This window comes from Ambystoma mexicanum, chromosome 1q (assembly GCF_040938575.1).
Source record: "Ambystoma mexicanum isolate Mex_15411 chromosome 1q, UKY_AmexF1_1, whole genome shotgun sequence".
Taxonomy (NCBI): domain Eukaryota; kingdom Metazoa; phylum Chordata; class Amphibia; order Caudata; family Ambystomatidae; genus Ambystoma; species Ambystoma mexicanum.
In genome coordinates, this window is record NC_090922.1 from 639,078,093 (window position 1) to 639,098,879 (window position 20,787).

The 20,787-nt window shown below is 46.0% G+C and overlaps 1 protein-coding gene across 1 annotated transcript in view; it reads left to right on the forward strand.

Moving 5' to 3' along the window:
• GCLM (glutamate-cysteine ligase modifier subunit) overlaps nt 1–20,787 on the forward strand; it is a 428,794-nt gene that overhangs the window by 131,365 nt on the left and 276,642 nt on the right. Inside the window, exon 3 of the mRNA XM_069641224.1 lies at nt 718–802. Coding sequence (XP_069497325.1) covers nt 718–802 — 85 coding nt within the window. The remainder of the gene's footprint in view (nt 1–717; nt 803–20,787) is intronic.

A 20,787-nucleotide genomic window follows, 5' to 3' on the forward strand; every position in this document is an offset into this window, starting at 1 on the left:
GACACATAGGGAGGTGCTAGTCTGGCTCATTAGGTCCTGACAAAGACTGTTTGTTGCTGTAAATGGTCTGTTTGTTCTAGCAATAGGGAAGATATCATTAATTCTTGGGGAATCCAATTTATATGTGTTTGCTCCTATCACCCTCTAGTTGACCATCTGCCACTACAAATGGTCTGCCATTAGACAGTGCGGGTAGTGTATGGTCCCATGTGATAATTTTTATATTCATTATGGTATATAAAAGAGTTGAAATGTCTCATATTTATGTAGACAGGGTGCCACAAATCGTTTAGTATCTTTGATCTTTGTATTTTTCAATTTTTGTCCATAGGCGTTTATTGACTTATCCTTTTTTTATTCTGGAGGCCTTGGTGGTTTACTTAGCAATTTGTATTAAACACTTTTATTGTGATTTATCTGATTTCTTTCTGGGTTCGCTGTCGGCTTGCTCGTTATGATGTATGTTCTGTGACTAAGTGTGTTTATGCTTAATATATTTAATTTTGCTAGTGAGACACCATCCACTGTTCACATATACTTGGCATGTAAGTATTGTATTGAAACATGTGAGAGCGTACCTGGGCATGAAACATCCTAGGTAAAATATATGGTAAAAATATCAAATACCAGTATGGGGCAGCGATGTGGCTTGATTTCATGTGATCTAAAATTTGGCATTTACATTTCTCAGTAAATGAGTCAATTTGTGTTTTCTAGGAATCTCCATCTATCTTGGAATGTAGTGTGGTCCAAGCAACAGAAACCATAAACCCTGAAGAAAGGGAAGAAATGAGAGTGTCTGGTAAGACCATCTGTGCCTTTTTAAATGTTAATAATTACTAGTCGGAAAGGTGTGTATATTGTTGAGCAGTAGGCAAACCTGTGGTCCGTGCTTAAAATTTGGATGAGAGGGGAGGTCAGTACGGGTACTTTCCATAGGGGTGAGTAAGCAAGAAAACATTTCGAAAAAAGCAGAAAAGGGTGGTTTTACAGGATTGCCCAGCATCCACATACTTCTCTATGTCTAGTGCTATAATGGGCGATTGATGTATAGAATACTCGTGCCATAAGACCGATTAAGCCCATCCCTAGCCCCCTCTCTGTGGCCCGTTAGGAACAGTTACCACCGTTGGCAGTATTGTGAAATGGTGTTGAACTCCTTCTCCAAATAGGGCACAGTCCCCTCCCATCAGGTGTATGCTCACAATTGTTCAGGATTTGTCTCTGTCCGGAACAGGCATCCTATCTGTCTTCCCAGGAGCTCTAGTTAGCTCTTCCAACAAGTCCAATCTCTCCTCGAGCACAATTTCCCCCATCGGGCATAGTTGCCCACCCTCCCCTCTTAGTCTTTGGGCCTCATCACGACTTCGGCGGTAACCCTTAAATCCGGCAGTAGCGCTATTACCGCCGGATTTAAGGGTCCACCAAAGCAGGACTTCGGCGGATTTCTGAAATCCGCCGGCGGTATTAGCGCGAAATTTCCCCATTGAGCCCAATGGGGAATGGGGCATTCCCGAATGGGCTCAATGGGGAATGGGGATTGACATTACCGCCGAACTCGTGATCCGGCGCTATTAGCGCCGGGGAGTTCGGCGGTAGGGCTAATACCGCCCGCGCTAATAGCGTTACCGTTACCGCCCAAGTCGTGATGAGGCCCTTTGTGTTCATTCTACCAATATCCAACCCCAGTCAAGAATCCTCATTCATGTCACACACCCCCACCCCCAAGCTTAGTCAACATATCGCATACAGTAGTCTTATTCAGGTGACAAGCAAAGGATGATGCCATGAATGAAAAAGCAATAGAAACTGAAAGATGAAGCTAAATAACCGGCAAATAGTATAACCACACAAGAAACTGATGGTGAGCAAGACGGAAGGAAATGTTTCGGGTAGTCCAAGGGAATTAACAGTAATGCCAGAGTGCAGATTCAAGCCCTAGATGGCAATTGTATAGTAATTGTTAACTTTTTTAGATGCTTAGACTGAGTGCATGTTTTTGAGAGGTTTAAATGCCTGTAATGAATGTTTGCTCTTGCACACTTGGAGAAACGCCAAACTGACTTGAGGCTGGCATTTCGTCTCCAGCATGATCTTCACTCAGTCTGGGGAAAATCAGTCTTTGAGTTTCCTGGCCAGAATATGTTTTTTTCTGGTGCTCTGAATTGGTCTGCCTGGTCCATGGACTTCTGGTCCATGGACTTTACTAAAAGGCACTTTGAATATCTTCTTGATTCACAGCCAGTCAGAATGCTCTTTCAAGTTGAACACCTGCAATTGTGGTCCATGATTATGCAGTGGGTGAGTGTTTTCTGTGATGAAAATGCTTGGCAGGAGTAAGGGGGGGCGGGGTCTGAGGTGTGGAATCTGCCCAAAAAGGATATATTTTTTCTGAAAGACAGAACCAGCTCCAGGACCCCGGACACCACCTGTCAACCCCCCATGCACCCTGCTCTTAGTCGATAGGACAGAGTCCCAATCCAGATCTGTGGGTCAGCCGAGACTATACTGGGGCTGTGTTGGCCTGTGGAGCCAGCAGGTGCATAACATGGTCTGCAGATCTAGCTTGGGGGCTGTGGCCCAGCATGGCTGAAAGCCATCCCCTGCACACTGTCAGGTCAGCTCTGGTAAATAAGTGTTGTTTCTTTGAAGTGACCGGCAAGGTTGAAATCCCTTTCCCAGGCTTAGGGGGCACTCTGCATGGCTCCAGTGTACCCGTAGTGAGTATTTTCTGCGTGGGGTTTGGAGGAACCTGGGATAGGACGCCTCAAACACAGTGCCCACAGGGCAAGGCTGCAGGCACTGTGGGTGTGTTCGTTTTTTCAGTTAATTAGTGTTTTTGCGTGATATACATTAAGTACAGTTATGGCTCATCTACTTTAACACTCATAGAAATTCACTGAACTTTAGTTTAAGGGACACTATAGCTGCAACTCAAAACATTAAAATCAGAGCTCTGCAATTATTGTTTCGAAAGCAAATGCCATGCAACCCACACTTCAGATCACATGCATATACCCACAGAGGACACAGAGCTGCAGGGGAGAATGAAAAGGAAAATGAAGACTACCTGACTCAAGTGCAGAGGTTCCGGATTAATGCCTGGCTTTATTCATGACTTGTGTTTTTCATCAGCTAACACAAAAAGGTTGAATGGGGACTTACCGGGACATTCCGACCTGAGGATATCATCTGACATACTATGCAGATTTTGCCACACACCAGGTACATTCCTTTGAACTTGCCCAAGGACTGGTTAGTAACAAACAGTCTCAGCAAGAAATAATGAAAAATCCTTTACTGTAAAATAAAACTACTGCAACCATCTAAAATGGTGCTTTGATAGATTGGAACAATGTACTGAAAGCAAAAGGACTAGCACCAAGCCTATGAAGAGAGCTCAATAATCTAATCAAATTTCCAGTTTCAAAACCACACCAGCCAATGTATTCTTGTTATGTTGATTTATAGCGCGCACAGCTGCCATTTTCATGGTCTCCAGGCTCTCACGTGTCTCTGTAAGGAAACCTGGGTTGGGTTGTTTTAGTGAGGGAGAGAGCGACGGGCTAGATGATGTGCACATCTGTTGATGCATGCAGAACCAGAGTCAACTGTCAGTGCGAGCTTTCTGGATTTGCTCTATGCACTGTGCTTGTGTCCGGATGGGTGGCGTCCAGTGTTTGATTTGTTTGTAGTCTGAAGTGATTGGGTTTGTAGCTTGTTAGAGTGATGTGCATTTTATTTGTGGGTTTATTCACTAGCCCTCTGGGCATGTTCTGTAGGTGATTGTGGGAGAGAAGTCTTTAGTGGGTTTTGGGTGATCTGTGTATTTGTAGTTATTGTTTTCCATTCTGAAATCATCCCTTGTTTTTCTTGTTCCCTGTTTATGGTTTGTAGAAGCAAGGATTTAATGGGTTGGGCAGGCCGGCGTTCATGCAGTGGTTAAATGGTTGGTCATTGTCTACCTCAGCGAGTTGAACAGCCAGGTTTTTAACAGTTTCCTGAAAGTTGGGTGTCTCCTGTCGTTCTTAATTCCATAGGAATCGAGTTCTGTAGTTTGGCTATTGGCTAGGAAGAGGAGGTTCCTCTGAATTGTTCAGGGTCTTGTTTGTATCTTGAGGTCCATGCTAAGATCTTCTCTTCTAAGCTGATATTGGGTGATTTTTGTTTGGATGAATTTAGCTCCTTGTCCGTGATTTGATTTATGGACAATGCAGAGGGCTCTGAATTTGATGTTCTTTACTGATAGCCAGTATAGACTTCTTGGGGCTGGTGTGATGTGGTTTCTTCCATTTACTCTCTGCAGCACTCTTGCTGCAGTATTTTGTATGCATTGCAGTTTTTTGGTGAGGCATTTGGCATTGCCAGGTATGACTAGTTGCATAGTCTATCCTTCATAATGCAAGGAGATGATTGCGAGGGTGCTTTGTGCGAAGTTGAGGTAAAGGAGGATCCCTCGTGATTAATCTTATTAGTCCCAGGAGGTAGAGGCATTTTTAGCTATTGCCTTGACATGTGGTTCCAAGGTGAGGCTGTTGTCCTTGAGGATTCCCACACTTTTTCACAGACTTTTCCGGTTGGGTTCCCATGGTCTGGATCCACGTGACTGATGTCTGAGTTGGACTGTCTTCTTGTGGGGTGATTCATTTTTCTGTTTTGGTTGGGTTTAGTTTGAGCTTGTTTCCCATCCAGGTGTTATGTGAGGGAGACGTGTGTTATCTTGAAGATGAGTTTGGTGTCTGCGTAGTTGTAGGCTGTCAGTCCATGCGTTTGAATAAGTTTCATTAAGGGGGGGGGGGTCCTATAGATGTTGAAGAGAGTTGGGAGAGGCTTGATGCTTGTGGTACAATGCAGTTGATATTTGTGTTCGTTGTGAAGGGTGGAATGTAGGTTCTTTCTTTTCCTCTCCAATTTCATGAACCAAAATACTATGTTGAAAACGTACGAGGGTACACACTTTTTTGTTACCCAGGGCCTGGCCTATTCCATCTGGGAAGGAACAATAAACTCTCAAAGTAAGAGAACCGGCTACCCCTCCCTAACCAGCATGGGTCGATGGCCCTAAGGTTTGGTGTGTGCTCAGGTTAACAAAATCCAGTGCACATATGTCGGAGATATATTTAAAAAAAAAAGATTTAATAGACTGTAAGTCATAGTAGAAAAACAATTAAAGCATAAAAACACTACAGACAACAATGTAGAACGTCATCCCTACTGAAACATTGAGGTTCCACATATATCTTTATCTACATATATATATCACATATTTATCCTATTGTGGAGTTAGTATATAATTGTGACACTATCGCTGTTACCGCATCAACATTCAACTAACGACTCAGTGGAAATGAGCTCGTCACCTAAGCACACAGCCCACATGGTATGTTGCCTGTACTTAAAAAACAATGTCTATAGTCCTAGTTGATTGGCACTTTGTATATTGATGACAGGCACTCTAATTGCTGTCATGCCACTATACTTTTAATCTACCTAGTCCTCTATTTTGTTACAGGAAAAATATCCAGTGGTGAAAAACAAAGGAACTAATCAATGACAGATCAGGCTTATATATATTTAGTGAGTCATACTAAGGGTCAACACATTGGGGGTCATTATGAGTTGGGCGGTAAGGAATACCGGGCACTGGTAAGGAGACCGGTGCCGGTAATCCCTTACCGCCCAATTCCAGGGTCCCTTAGCGGCAACCGTAAAGGACGTGTGATCTGACCACATGTCCTTTACGGGTCCCGCTAAGGGACCAGGGCGCTAATAACAGGCCTGCTATTCGTGGGCCCGTTATTAGCGCCTTCCCCATTCCCATTGAGCCCTATAGGGACTCAATGGGAATGGGGAATGGTTGGTTTAATGGGGACTTACCGGGTCCACACAGGTCGGAATGTCCCGGTAAGTCCCCATTCAACCAGACCGGTGCCGGACCCGGTATTGGAGGCAGCCATGGCGCAAATAGCGCCATGGCTACCTCCAATCTCGGAATGAGGCCCATTGTGTTTCTGGTGCCTCATAAGCGACCTGCCTATTCTGGACAATCCCAACTGCTTGCCAAAAGGGACTTCATCAGGACGAAGAACCACCTTTTCTATTCATGTTGATTCTCAGAATCTTTTTCGCATCTACAGAAATCTAGAAAAACAAAATCCCATAAATCCTATTTAAAAACACATCTCTGACATAAAAGCAATACTCCTCTTGTAAGCTAGACACACAGAACTGGACCACTGACCTTTTTTATTTCTTTATTCAATTCTACGTGTTGAGGGCCACATCTCTTTTTCAATGGACGGGTTGAAATTCATCATCTTCAAGTACTCCTTCAAAAAACTAATTTCTACCATTATTATAAAGTTACCTTCAATTTTACACAACCTCACATCCAACTAGGATGCAAACGTTACCTTAAATTTGCAATGTCCAATGCATCTAAGTCAACGCAGGATCCTGGAGCCCAGTGGCCTCTTATTTTACTTTTCTTATTTCAGTGTCTAGACAAGAAGAGCACATAAGTAGGACGGGAGGATGCTGCCACCTTACTTATAATGCCAACAGAAAAACACCGATTTACTGTTGTGTGCCGTTGCGTTTACGTCTGGTGGTATGGTGTAGATCTACTACTCGCCTAGTCTCTCATTGACCATTGTGGTATATGCTTTCATTAGAAAGACGAACCTACGCCGGAGGGTGGCTGGCTTGCTAATCGTGTAAACCCTCACTCAATTACACCGCAGTTCATTGCGCTGTCAAATATATTCTCTACGTCCAGCCAGTCAAAGCAGAAATTGTAAAGATTTTCTAGTACCGTCCTGCCAACTGTGATTAACACTCAAAACACAAAGGTTTCATGTACCGTCAATTCCTTGATCCCAGAGAGATGTCTCGGAGGACTCGTCTCAATTTCTTCCCTGCTCATTCACTTTTGTACAAACCATAAACCTGTGCTGCAAATGTTGATTCATTTAGGCTGTTACTCACATAAAATAGCTCCCCTCCTGCACGAACCTTCCGAACTTGTCGAATAGCCAAACTGTCTGGGAAATGGACTGGTCCCTCCTCTTTATCAATGCGTGTTCGCAGGTGGGGCTATAGCTGTCAGAGGGAAGGACAACCGTGAGAGGGGCCTTGTGGGGGAGTGCTGTCATGGCCACTAGTCATGGGCCAGTTACTTCACATCCTGCAGGGTCCCAATGGACCCAGTCTTGGCGCCTATGGCACCAAGCTCATTACAAAGTGTGCTCTGCACACAGAATAGGGAAGGCACATGCATCTAGCCTGGGCGGGGCCCTACCAATGCATGGAAGGCACGTGCAGAAGACAGGAGGAGTGGCAAGATGGGGCCACAAGGCGGGGCCTAAGGGAGTGGCTGGGGCCAGGCTATATAAGCCAGCACCACCCGCATGCTGCCGCTTAGTGTTAGTCTGCTAGAGCAGCGTAACGCTTACCTCTGTTCAAAAGACCCTTACCTGATTCAGCCCGAGCATCTGCAGTCTCCGGAACCCTCCAGCACCTTACCTGAATTCAGCCACGCCATCACTTGAAGAACTGATATTCGCTTCCGACCCTGCAGCTACCGCGCGCATCTTACCTTGAGGTTAGCCACACCATCGCTGGAAGTTCAGCTACCTGCTTCTGACTCTGAAGTCTACGCGCGCATCTTACCTGAGTCAGCCATGCCATCGCTTGAACTGCTATTCGCTTCCGACCCTGCAGCAGCCGCACGCATCTTACCTGTCTCCTCGGGTCCCACCTGGCATCCTTACCAGTCCCGAACTCCCATCTACATGTGACCTTCTTCCAAGGCAGCATCCTCGTGGATCTTCATCTCCGGCAGCCTGCAGGAGTTCGGAAACCGCTCACCAGCAAACGACCAGCTGCACCTCCAAAGGGAAAGGCAAACACAAGGTTAGCAATTGCATAGACTTTAACACGCTAAGCAGCGCAACTCGCAAACGGGGGTGTAACTTCTGGAAAGTCTACTTACCACTAGTAGGTCCTCCAGAATAGACTTTTTTCATCATCACACGCTCAAGGGTCATCTTCATACCTGAGAGAGAGAGAAAGGACAATATAAGGTTACGGACAATAATCATTGGGGAAAATTATCACGAAGAATACGGACAATAATCATAGTTATAAAAACCCACCTTCAAGACGGAATTGTTGCAGCCGGTCTGGACCTCCACGTTAAGGACCAGTGACGCAACTAGGTCCATCCACAGTGCCCAAGCTGAAGAAATCAGGACGGAGAGCTCATCCTTGCATCAAAACAGGTGAGCTTGCTTGCACGAAAGGGTTGAGGGGAATCCCGATGCCACCACGCCATTCTCAGTCTCTCACCTTCTCTCACCTTCTCTCAGGAACAGTGTCAGCATCATGGGTCCTCGATAACGCAGCGGCTGGGGGAGAAAGTCGATCCAAGGGAGCCGGGTCCTGGGAGGTCTCCAACCGTGCCCCAACGTCCCCACAGAGACCAGGTGAGTGTAACAATAACTAATGTTGCGCTATCACTGCCATCTTGGAGGGGGGCTCGCTTCCTCCCTCAGTGTTAAGGAGATATAAATGATAGTCCATGTGTCGTATGGATATTGCCTCCCTAATGTCGGCATTGAAGCTAACTTATACACTATGGTTCACCATGTCGGACCAGACCGATGTTCAATTTTTTCTTTCTATTTATAGGACCTCAGGTGCCAACCGTGATATTAATGAGCTACGCCAGACACGTGGTTGCAGAACCAAATGGACTAAAATTCACGTCCTAGATACATATACTATCTGTTCATATTGCAAAAGTTGGAGGTACCTTTTATTTTTTGGATTAGAAACACTTAATGGGGCTCTATCTCTCTCAAAAACGGGACTCGGGCAACTTCACTCAGAATATAGGGCTCCCCTGGTGTCCAGAGACAGCACAAATGAAAATCCTGGTCATCCTTTACTCCCGGCAGGCTGAAATATAGTGAGCGCCAGTGCCAGCACGATCATGCATCCATGCATAAAAAGTGCCCCTTCAATTGGTGTGTTGAGACCTTTATTAACCAAGTCCAATTTTTAGATCCATTTTTGTTCCACTTGTCTCAAAGCTTAATCTTGATCACCTCCTCATGGGGGGTCGGGGGGTCCTTGATGGTCTGGATAATAAACCAGAAAGTATCTGTTTGTTTATCCTTGAAATTGGCAACCATGGGTTTCTCAGGTACCATGTTTATAAGGCAGGAGAGGTGTTCACAAATCTGCTGCCTGATCTCTCCCTTGGTCTTCCTAACATAGATCAGCCCGCAGGGACATTTTATGCCGTAAATGGCCCATTTGGTCGCACAATTTGTGAAGGAGTGTTATATAATAATATTATTATTTCCATTTTAGACCATACAGATCTCTTTTATGTCTTTAGTCTGGGAACAGCCCGAGCATCTACCACATCTGAAATGTCCCACTACTGGTGGATGTCTGCACTTTTTGTTGTTCATAAGTGTGCACCAATCTGTCATTTAAATTCCAAGGTAGTTTAAAGGCAAAACGAGGTTGATCTGGTTTAAAATCATCTGTTGTCAGTGTTTCAGTTTTTAAGAATGTGCTTTCTGAGAGCATGGCTTATCGGGCTAAATGATGTAATGTGTGTTTTTTTTTTTCTTTTTTTTTCAACCATAGTTTTTTGTTTAGTTGGGCATCTGTTTCTTAACATGTTGGGTACCCTCTTTCTGGCCTGACGGATAACCTGTCTAGAGTATCCCCATCGTCTGTCTTTTAGTAAGGTCTTTAAAATGGTCATCGAAATCCAGTGTGGTGGTACAACTGCGGCACATTTTTAAGGACTGTCCATAGGGCAGGTTCTCCCTCAAACCTGACGAATGAAAACTCCCATATGCCAATAAGGTGTTCTTGTCCAAGGGTTTTATAAAAAGGGTGGCTTTCAGAGACCCTGAGGTGGTTTTCGAAATGTGTAAGTCCAAAAAGGACATAGCTGTATTATCGTAATACATGTTGAACTTAATCTTGATCACTAAGCCAACTAAAAAAACACTGTTAGACATAGGCGGTCCTCTCGTATCATGAAGACCTCATCGATGTAGCAGAACCAACATCCATGTTAGAGAAGGGGTTGTTCTCACTATATACTGACAGTGTTCTAGATGATCCATGTAAAGATTTGCTATATCAGGAGCAAAGGTAGCACCCATACTGGTTCTGTGGTTCTGATTATAAAAAATGCCCAAAATACTATGGACATTCTTTCCAAAAGTGAGCAAAATTGCATGGACTATGCTTTTAAAATGACAGAAAAAATACTGGAAATGCCCTTGTAAAAGAAAGCCCTCTTGTCACTGTATAAGCTTAAATGATGTTTTAAATGGAACATGTCTATATATGTATGAAAAAATGGAAACATGATATAAATTGCAATTGGCTGTTTATTCAGGCAATGTTGAACACAAAGGCAAGACATTTCAAGTAAGGTATTTATGAAGAATGTCTTGTGCACTTTTAATCCAAAAGAAGTAAACCTGCCTTTCGCCAGCATTGGAATTTTCATAGATTCAAATGCTGTTTGAATATTCCCTGCAATCAGACTGGTTATCTGCGGTAACATTAAAGGAGTTTTCATTTGAATTTGAAAAACTGCCTTCTCTTCAAGTTGCTTTGGGTCATCGTGTCCCATAGCCAATAGGCACAGTCTTCCTTGGGTTAAAGACCAACCTGCAGAATGCCTATGTTGCCAGTATGCAGACCACAACATTGATTAGGGATCCGTCCGCCACTCGTTTTCCAATAAAATGCTCAAGGACCAACCCAGAAGTTTAGTGACTTGGCTGGATGATGGGACCTCGGATAAAACATCTGTTCAAAATCATGCTCCACTCTTCCACAGACCCCAAGAGGATGCTCCCTGTTCTAAGAGGTCAACATCCCATAAGGAAGCATCATGTGGGAGAAGAGTGAAGTAGGGACATACTTCTCACACTTTGACTGTCATGGAAAAGGCAGCCGTACATACAACTAAGCAGCATGGGCCAACAAATGCTGCAGCGACTGCTTCGGCTCATTCGCCAACACCTCCTCAGTTGACTTCATGACTACAGCGACGATAACCTTGTTGACCGCAACAAACCGTATGCAGGTACTGTCGCTCATCCATGGGCTACATCTTCTATGCCTAGCTCTCCTACAAGACTAAAGCAACCATTGTTCACATTGGTTTCTCTTGCTATTCTTGGTCCTTCCCAACTACCTCTGGAGGACATTTTGAAACACGTAATTGATGGAAAGGAGTTTATTCAAACTGAGGAGGACCTATCATTGTTGCCTCCAGCTCAGCCATTTCCTACCATGCAGTTTGAAACACATTGTGTATAGGCGCTATACAAATAATCAATCGTGCAGCTGCTATGCTTTTGCCTGCTCGCAGCCGCCCGAGGCCCACTACATTTTGTCCACATTGCAGACACTGGTTTCAGAGTTACATTACAAGGTCTCAGTTCCCTAGGCCATTGCTCCTTCACAGGATCTACCTCTTAAACTGCCTCCTGTGCCACCTAGAGGCCATAGCTGTGTTCGTTCGATGGCTCCTTCTCGTCCAACACACCTCTCGGAGACTGAATCGGAGGATGACACTTCTCAGGATGGAGCTTCCACTCACACTGGTACCACAGATTAGTTTGACCTGTTCTGCCGGATGGTGAACCTTGCGACCCTTCTATCAGGGGCTAATCTCCTGATGAGATTAGGACACTTCATTCTATCATGACCAGGGCCACCAAAATGCCTCACTTGCTTCCCACCGAACAAAGGAAAGGTTTTGTTTATCATTGCATTGTAAAACCGTTGTATCAATTACAGTATTGGACGACGTCTGGTAAGATGGTCCCCTGACCATGAAGAACCAGTTTATGGCTTCTCCTAAGGACCGGGCTGAAAAGAAGAATGGACAATGCCCCCAGTGCCTGCGCACTGAGCCCAGCTTCTGTGGTCTCTGCGGCAGCTCGTAAACACTCCGCCAACCCATGTACTGTACCTCACTCACAAGGAGGGGAGACAATTGCTTTCTTTTGGAAAGCACATTGGCTACAGCAGCCACCTCAAGCAAGGCTGCTAAATCCCATCCTATCCTCTCCCACGACGGCAGGGAACTCTGGCAAGAAGTCCAGGTTGCGTCCCATTTGTGTACCAGACGACAAAGGGGAAGCTTTCCAACTCATTCATGGAGAAGCTGTATTTGATCACACTATATCTGTGGCTGCTGACCTCGCGGACACCTTTTTTTTGCCAACTTGGGAATGGAATGTTCTGTGCCGATGGGGATGGCTCAAAGCCAGTAACTTTAGGCTGGATGTTCAGGCAACGTTTGTAGGCCTGCCTTTCAAAGGCAAGGACCTATTCGGAAAGAGGGTGGATGTTACCCCCCAGGCCATAAAAACAAACCCCGGCACTGCTCGGACTTTAAGCACTTTACTGCAATGGCAGCAGTCTTTTCTTTATTATATTTATTGAGCGCTGACCTAGCTTCGGGAAGCAACAGAGTCCTTTTACATTCATACGAGGAAGAAGACTGTGAGGAAAGCAAAGAAAAGGGAATGGACAGCTAACAGGGTATGGCGGGCAAATAGCAACCAGGGATCTACAAGCAACTAGTGGAGGAAACTGTGAGGAGCAGATCAAAGTCTTGGAGTGGAGGTTGTGTGGACCTAGGTGTTGGGGAGGAGCCATTCCTTGAATGTCTTGAGCTCTCTCCTGAACCGTAGAAGCGATGGGGTGAGTCTGGAACCTCCTCCCTGTCAACATCCGTATTTGTGCATAGTCAGAGAATGCCTGTCTTCTGGTTCTTTCCTTCCTGCACAGACTGAGTTGAAGTCTGCACATGACCTTATGTCTGGTGGATCACAGACCTCTGGAGATGCAGTGTTCCTCAGTGAGGTAGCTTGGGAACGTCAAGGTGACTGCCTTATAGATGACGCAACAGGATTTGAAGATGATACATGCTTGTAGCGGGAGCCAGATCAGCCTTCCAAATTCATTTCTGCGACTAAGGGCTTGATTTTTCCATAGGAGAGAAAGTTGGTACCAAGCCGTTTGTGTCTTCCTTGCTATGTGCTGTTTGAAGGAGAGGTCGCTGTGGAACTCCAGGGACTTGGTGCAGGTGCGCAGCTGGGGTGTGAAGCCCTTGAGTTTCATAGCAGAGAGCCAGGTCTGGATGTCGGGGTAATTGGTGTTGGTCAGCAGTAGGAATTCAGTCTTGGAGGGGTTGAGCTTCAAGTAAACACTAGGCAGCCATGACTGGGTCAATGTAACAACTGAACACGCCACAATTGACTGGATCAGCCGGTAAAATAGTTAATCGTGTTGAGTGCTCGCTGCTGCAATCTGTGTGATCTGCAAGTCACAGGTTTGAATCCCTGCAAGGCCAACTCTGCCTTTCATCCTTCTGCAGTCAATAAATGAGTATCAACTTAAGTGGGGTGAAATTGTATGTGTATATATATATGTTCTATGTGAAGGGCTTTGGTGTAAGCGCTTTATATAAATATCACCACCATTGCGAGGCAGGCCTTGAGCCTGTGCATGTCTTCGATGGAGGATATCTTGAGGTAGATCTGTGTGTCATCTTCGTATTGGTGGATGTTGAGGAGGAAGGAGGGTTCCAAGCGGTTCCATGTAGATTGAAGATCACGGGAGACAGGGTGGATCCTTGCAGGACTTCACAGGTGATTGGTAGAGTTGGTGATCTGAAGGAATCAATTTATACAAACTGTTGGCGATTAGTATGGTAGAATTAGATCCCTGTGCGACGATGTAGATTGTCGGTGAGTGTTTGGTGGTCGACTGTGTCAAATGCTCCTTACAGGTCAAGGCGACCCAGGAGGCAAGGCTGGCCATCATTGAGTAGTTTCAGGGCATTGTCTATTACCTTAAAGGCAGCTTTGTGTACTGAATCTGGGTCTGAAGCTGGATTGGTACAGCTGAAGAAGGTTATAGGCTTTTTGTTGTAAAGGTTGCAGGGGTTACTGCTTTCACAGGACCTTACCTAGGGAGGAGAAATGGGTGATGGGGTGATAGTTGCTGAGGCCGCCAGGGGTCCAGTGTTAGTTTATTGAGGTGGGAGGATTTGTCAAGTTTTGAGGGTCGAGGGGAAGGTGCCTTGAGTTAGGAGCAGTTGATGATTGTCAGGTAAGAGACATTTTTTTGTTGGGAATGGTCTTCAGTACGGCGGCAGGGAGGCTGCCTCCTGGATACAATGTGGCCTTGAGCGATGCTAGGGTGACGGTGAGGTGGTCCATAGTTAGTGACTTGAAAGTTGTCCAGATAGTGGTTTTGCGAGATGGGATGTGTAGCGGGCTGTCAGTTGTGGTGTTGGTGTCTATGTTGGCAAATCATGCTAATCTTGTTGACAAAGGAGAGTTGATGGCTGTGGATTTTGTGGTACGGGTGGGTCAGGCTCCATGCTTGAGGGCTCTGCTTTAATTGTTGGCCTTGACTATGGTGTTTTGGTAGTGGGTGGCCTTGGCAGTGGTGATCATTGGTCTGCGTGTACCACAATTCCTTGAGCGGTGCGAGGTTATGATGATATGATATGGCATTTGTAACGTGCCTATACAGAAGTGTTTCAAGGCGCGACGAGGCAGGGAGGGGGGAACAGGGGGGAGACAGACAACGATCCTACTAGGCCAGGTGTCATTCAGATCGCGCAAGTGCATGGGTAGAGGGGAAGGGAGAAGTGCAAGGGGGAAAGGGAGAGGGGAAAGTGCAGTACATGGTTAGTAAATACAAGATAAATAATAAGGGCCAGCTGGTGGCAAGTGCAAGATAAGTGCAGACAAGTGCTGGGTAGGGGGGGGGGGCTCTAGGGATGCAGAGACAGTCCCGTAGTGCAGGGCTTGCCAGGGGGGCAGTGCAGGGGAGAGAGGCTGGCCCACGGACCGAGCTTGGTGAGTGGCCCAGTTGCAGATTCAGTGACTTAGCAGGGGAGAGGGGGAGAGAAAGCAGAAGCAAAGATGAATGTTTTTAGGAGCTTCCGGAACCGAAGATGGTTCTCCTCAAGTTTCAGGGAGGCAGGAAGGCTGTTCCAGAGGGAGGCCCCTGCTGCGGAGAGAGATCTCCCCCCAACTCGTTGCTTAGAGAAGCGGCTGACGCTGAGGGAGTTGGAGGCGGATGAGCGAAGAGCTCGAGAAGGAATATATTTGGGAAGAGAGGGTTGAAGGTATTTTGGCCCCAGACCCCAGAAGGCCTTGTGGACAATGCAGAGGGTTTTGAACTTAATCCTCGCAGCCACTGGGAGCCAGTGTAGTGATTACAGTCCTGGAGAGATACGGTCCCTTGGCTTGAGGCTAAGGACAAGTCTCGCAGTCCTGTTCTGGATGAGTTGCAGAGGGCGGAGAGTAGAGGCAGGCAGATTTAGATAGAGGCTGTTACAGTAGTCAAGCTTAGCGAGAACCAGGGCTCTGGAGACAGTGAGCTTCTGGGGGAAGGAGAGGAAAGGAAGGATACCTCTGAGGAGGTGCAGCTGCTAATGTGACTTCTTAGAAACGTCAGAAATGTGAGGAGAGAAGGAGAGTTTGACGTCGAAGATGGCCCAGAGGTTTTTTGCCTTGTAGGTAGGAGCAGGAGGAGGGCCAAGAGAGGCCGGCCAGAGAGCTGCAGGGAAGGAGGGAATGGGTGTGCCGATGGGTAGAATCTCATTCTTACTGGCATTAAGGCAGAGGTCATTGGCGGCACACCATTCCTGGATAGCAGAAAGACAGTCAGAGATGTGCTGAAAGTGTACTATGGTGCAGAATGTTTAGGCATCATGGTGCATTGTTTGTTTAACTGGGGCATTGCGGTTGATGATTGTGAAGGTGTGAGTTCTTGGCAAAGCAGTTGCTGTCCTGGTTCATCAAAGGTCCATTTGAGGTGGAGTTTGGAGAGGTCTTCTGTGAAAGTCTCCACTGTGAAGTTCTTGAATGATCTGAAGGCTTGTTTTCTGGGTTTCCAGTGTATTTGCTTGATAGGTGTGGTATCACTAATCCCAGAGGGAATTGCCAGATATCCTGACCAGTTGAGCCAGATAAAAGGGCTGTGCTGTAGGGTGGGCAGGGCGGTGATGTCCAGGATAAAACCTTTTGTGTGCTGTGAGGTTCAGAGTGTAGAGTAGTGGAGATCTTCATTCACTTAGTTGCTGGGTTACCAGGGATATTGAAGTCGCAGAGGAAGATGTTGGCATGTGTGAGAGATATGGTGGCAAACAGATCTTTGAAGTCTTAGATGAAGTAGGTGTTAGTCTTGGGTGGTCTCTAGATGAAGTGAAAAGTGACTATCCATTGGTGAGCGCACGAGTGACGGGATAGGTTTTGCGATGGTGGTAATGTCCAGTTGGGTGCGTGGCCTGATGCCTTGTGAATGATGGCCTCTGCTGATCTTGTTTGTAGAATTCTGTAGCCGTTGGAGATGAAGAATCTAGGATGTGGGTGGAGGTGAATGTCATCCAGGCTTCAGTGATAAAGATGGCATCCATGTAATGTGTGGTGATTTAGGTCAATGTTGTCTGCTGGAGGGTTGATGCTTAGCAGATATTGGCGAGCAACAGTTTTTGTGCATTGATGGATGATTGAATGCTAATGGGGTGTATGGTGATGCAGGTGAGGCTTCTGCAATGCGGTGTCCATAAAGATGCTGGTGAGAGGCATGGTTGGTGATGATGGTGATGGGCTAATGGGAGAGAAGGGTGAAACATTGAAGGGAATTTACCTGATATTTGAGGAGAAGGGGTTCTCGGTCCTTCTGGCCCAAACAGGTTTTGCCTTTTTCTTCAACTGAGCTTCATTGCGGACGCCTGGGTGAGTTTCCCTTGATCTAGGCTTTAAGGAAGAGGCAGGGCTAAAATGGTGGGTGGGTTTTGGGGGGAGGAGGGGGAATCACACGACCTAGATCCATTTGCACCTGCTCAACAACTGCAAAGGAAAAGTGGCTGCAAAATCCAATTTTTCCAGGACGCCCTGGAAAAATGGCCAACTTTTTTATCACAATCTTATTCTTCTAGCGCCAATGCCTTGTGAGGGGTCAAGAAATGAGACACACACAAACTCAATGTTTGCGATTTTATTAAAATGAAAAGGGGTCAGAGAAACGCATATCTTCCCCTACCCTAATGAGGATGTCCCAACCCAGCAAACTAAAACTAAAGAAAGATGACCTAGTATCCCGAAAGCCTTTGACCCTCACACTAATATATGCAACAAAAGTATACAAGGAATAGTTGGCTGTCTTCTATTCAACAGAATGGTGTAAACGTTCAAACGTGTCGGTTTTAGAAAGTACTCCTTGTTACCAGGGTTGGGTGCCCTTCCCCACCTGGACCAATTCAGGAATACCCTTGGAAACGTTCTGATTCACAAAAGTTCTGTTCATTTCAACAGAAAAAGTATTTTCCCTCCACTGCGTCCTTACACTTGGTAAAGTAAATGTCCCTTTCAGAAACACTTGTTAAAAAATCACTGCACTTGAAGGGCACGTACTTCCACATCCCTATTCGTTGTTGCACCAAAACATTCCTGAGATTTACTGTGGCAGACCTACATGATCAGTCCAAAGCCCTACCCTTCGGCCTGAAATCTGCCCCCCCATGGGTATTCCCAAAGTGACTACCTCTAGTGGCAGCTCAACTTTGGCAATCGGGAGTCCATGTATACCCATATCTCGACGATTGGTTGGTCGGGGCTCTGTCCCTTCCACAGGCCCACAAACACATTGACGCGACGGGACAAGGTGTTTCTCGTACACTCATCCCGACGCCTTGCACTGGTGGTCGGTGTTTAACAACCTCCCTCCTGACTGGAAGAAATTCCATTGACCCATGTTCGTTCTCAGTAAAGGGCTCCCACACTCCTTTGCCCTTGCAACCGCCAGTCCATCAGATCAGTTACAATCGATGTGTCCTTGGAAGGCTGGAGATCTACACCTGCACAATTGCCACACAAGGGTCATTTTGTCACAGGACAAAAGGCTGTTGCACATAAACGTCCTGGAACTGAGTGGTTGTCTGTGCATGGACATCCTTCTGCATCCATCTCCAGGGGAAGGTGGTGGGTGTTCACGGGCCAACACAACCACCACTTTTTTATATACTGAAACAAGGTGGCACCTGATCGGCCATCCTCTCAGCAGAAGGCCATTCTCTCTGGAAATGAGCCCTGGCACACTTAGATGTTCCTATCTCCCTTCCATTTGATGGACATTCACAATTCGGTGGCAGACTCCCTCAGCAGGGAACTGAGCTCCTCCACGACCAAGTTCTACACATGTTCCGAACTTGGGGTCTTCCGGAGATGGATCCCTTTGCCACCAAGGAGAATGTGAAATGCTTTGCATTCCCCAGCAGGTTTCCTCAAGGTAGAAGCCTGGGTCATGTCGTCGCGTTTCTGTGGACAAACACGTTTCTTTACATATTCCCTTTGTTCCCCCTCATCCCAAGGGCTCTGCATAATTTCAGACAACAGCAGTGCAAGCTCTGGCCTCACAAAGAACATTCTGGTTCCGAAACTCCTCTGCCTTTTGTCGGCTCCTCCCATTCGATTGCCTTAGTCTTCAATCTCCTCTACAGGCATAAGGATGCAGTTCTGCACCACGATCCAGCCTCGGTCTAGTGGCTTGGCTCCTGCTTGCGTAGAATTTGGGCATGTCCCAGGTCAGGAGAGACATTCTTGTTAGGTGCAGGCGCCTTCTAACGTTTCTTGCTAGAATAGCAAGGAAGCATTGCACAGCTTGGTGTACTATCAGTGATCTCGATTCCCTTCAGTTTACAAAATTCTGCCTTACCTATTGTCATTGGTCTGTGGTGATCTTGCACATTCCTCTAACGTACATTTCCCTAATATTTTGCGGTTTACTCCCACCACGGCCACGTATGGTCCCATTGACAGTGCAGACACCGGCTCCTGCTTAGGAGTTGAACATTATTTCCAAATGAATGGGCCCTACCTTTGAGTGTTTACATAAAGCGAGTATCACAGAAGATTACCTTCTTGGAAAACTCACCTTTGCCAGGAGAGTGGTGGAGATCCAAGTTTTATCTTGCTGGCCGGCTTATCTTGTGTTCCACAAATCCAAGGTCCTTTTACGAACTAGTCCCACGTTCATCCATAAAGTATTGTCAGTCCTCCTCAAGGAACCATTGGTCCTGCCGTTCTCCTTTATCTTTCCTTCTACTCCAGCTCTCTGCATTCCTTAGACTTCATGTAGGCGTTAGTACTATGTTGCCCATACCAAGCAGTTCCACCTATCATTGCAGTTGTTTGTGCTGTTTGGCCCCAAGGCTGTGGGCAAGGGGCGGTCTAAGTCCTCCATCTCTCAATGGCTGTCTGCTTGCATCTCTTAATCACTACATGTTAACTAAGGAGAGTGGGAGCCCCTCTACTAAAAACAAACCTGCATCAAATACCCTGTTCTATGGAATTTCTTCCACTTGGGAGGATCTACAAACACGTTTTAGCTCACTGCACCCTTCACAGAGGAGAAATAGCCATTTGCATATAAGTCTTTGTCCCACCCACAAAGGCTGTCCAGCACTGAAATGCTAGGCAAATATCCTCTGAACTAGATTGCAGTCCCTCCTGACTGGAAGAAATTCCATTGACCCATGTTCGTTCTCAGTAAAGGGCTCCCACACTCCTTTGTTACTACATGGTTAACTGGCTGCTTCCTGGTCTATGGCGCACTCCACAATAATCATTGTTTCCACCACTGCCTTCCTCTCTGATGTTCTGCTCTTGAACATCTGCAGAGAGGCCACATGGAGGCCTGGTCACACATTCACAAAGTTCTACTGCCTTCCACAGAGGAGCCCAGAGGCCTACAAGCTGTGCTTTGTCATCTGTTCGCATAATGTGATGTTTTCCTGAAGGTGAGACTTTCCTTCTCCTATTTTTGCATTGTAATATTTTTGCATTGTAAGAGTACACAGCTTGTTAAAATGGATTTCTAAACTCTGGCCTGGTGGACAGATGTTTAGGAGGCCACCCTTGTTGGATAACAGGGATTACTTCTGTGAGCTGAAGCCACCCCAATCAAAGCAACGTGGGAAGTGGTCAAGCGCTTGGACTCAAAAGTGGTGAGTGGGGTCAGGGGTTCACAATGAGTCCACACAGTGAAACACCAAGAATTATACTTATGCAGTTAGTTATAAAATATACTATTAATTATAGGCCCAGGACAACACATGAAATATGAATAACTGCAGGTAAATCACTCAACACTATCTACTATAGAACATATATACAGTCACATTTGTTATTGCATATCAATCAATTACTTCACTATTATCTGTAAAGGAAGATGGTCCGTTTTCAATCCTCACTTTAAAAGTCCAGTCCGAAGATGAAGGGGGCCTTTTTGCCGATAGTTTAAAGTGTGCGTGAAAGAGCAGAGGAATGTATAAAGTTCACAAAGTTCCAATCATTTTCAGACTGGAAAAAGTTAGAAGCGTTATGAAGATGTGAGGAAGGATTCAAAAGTAAGGGAAGTATCGCTTATTGCTGAAGAAACTGTTCCCAGCTTTCGGATAGCTTCAGACAGCAGGTACTAACCAAGCCAAATGGTGTAAAAAAATAAATAAAAAAAATAAAAAACATTGGCCCAAAGTAAGAAAGCCCTTTGGATGAAATAAGGCTATCAGTAAGTATCCTCGCTGCTCACCGCCCTTACTTCAGTTTGGGTCCAGACTTGGTAGATCTGCAAGTGGTCATCAGAGTTGGTTTTCCTGCCTTTCTTTCGATTTCCCAGATGTCCAGACACTGCGGGTGCAGAGAC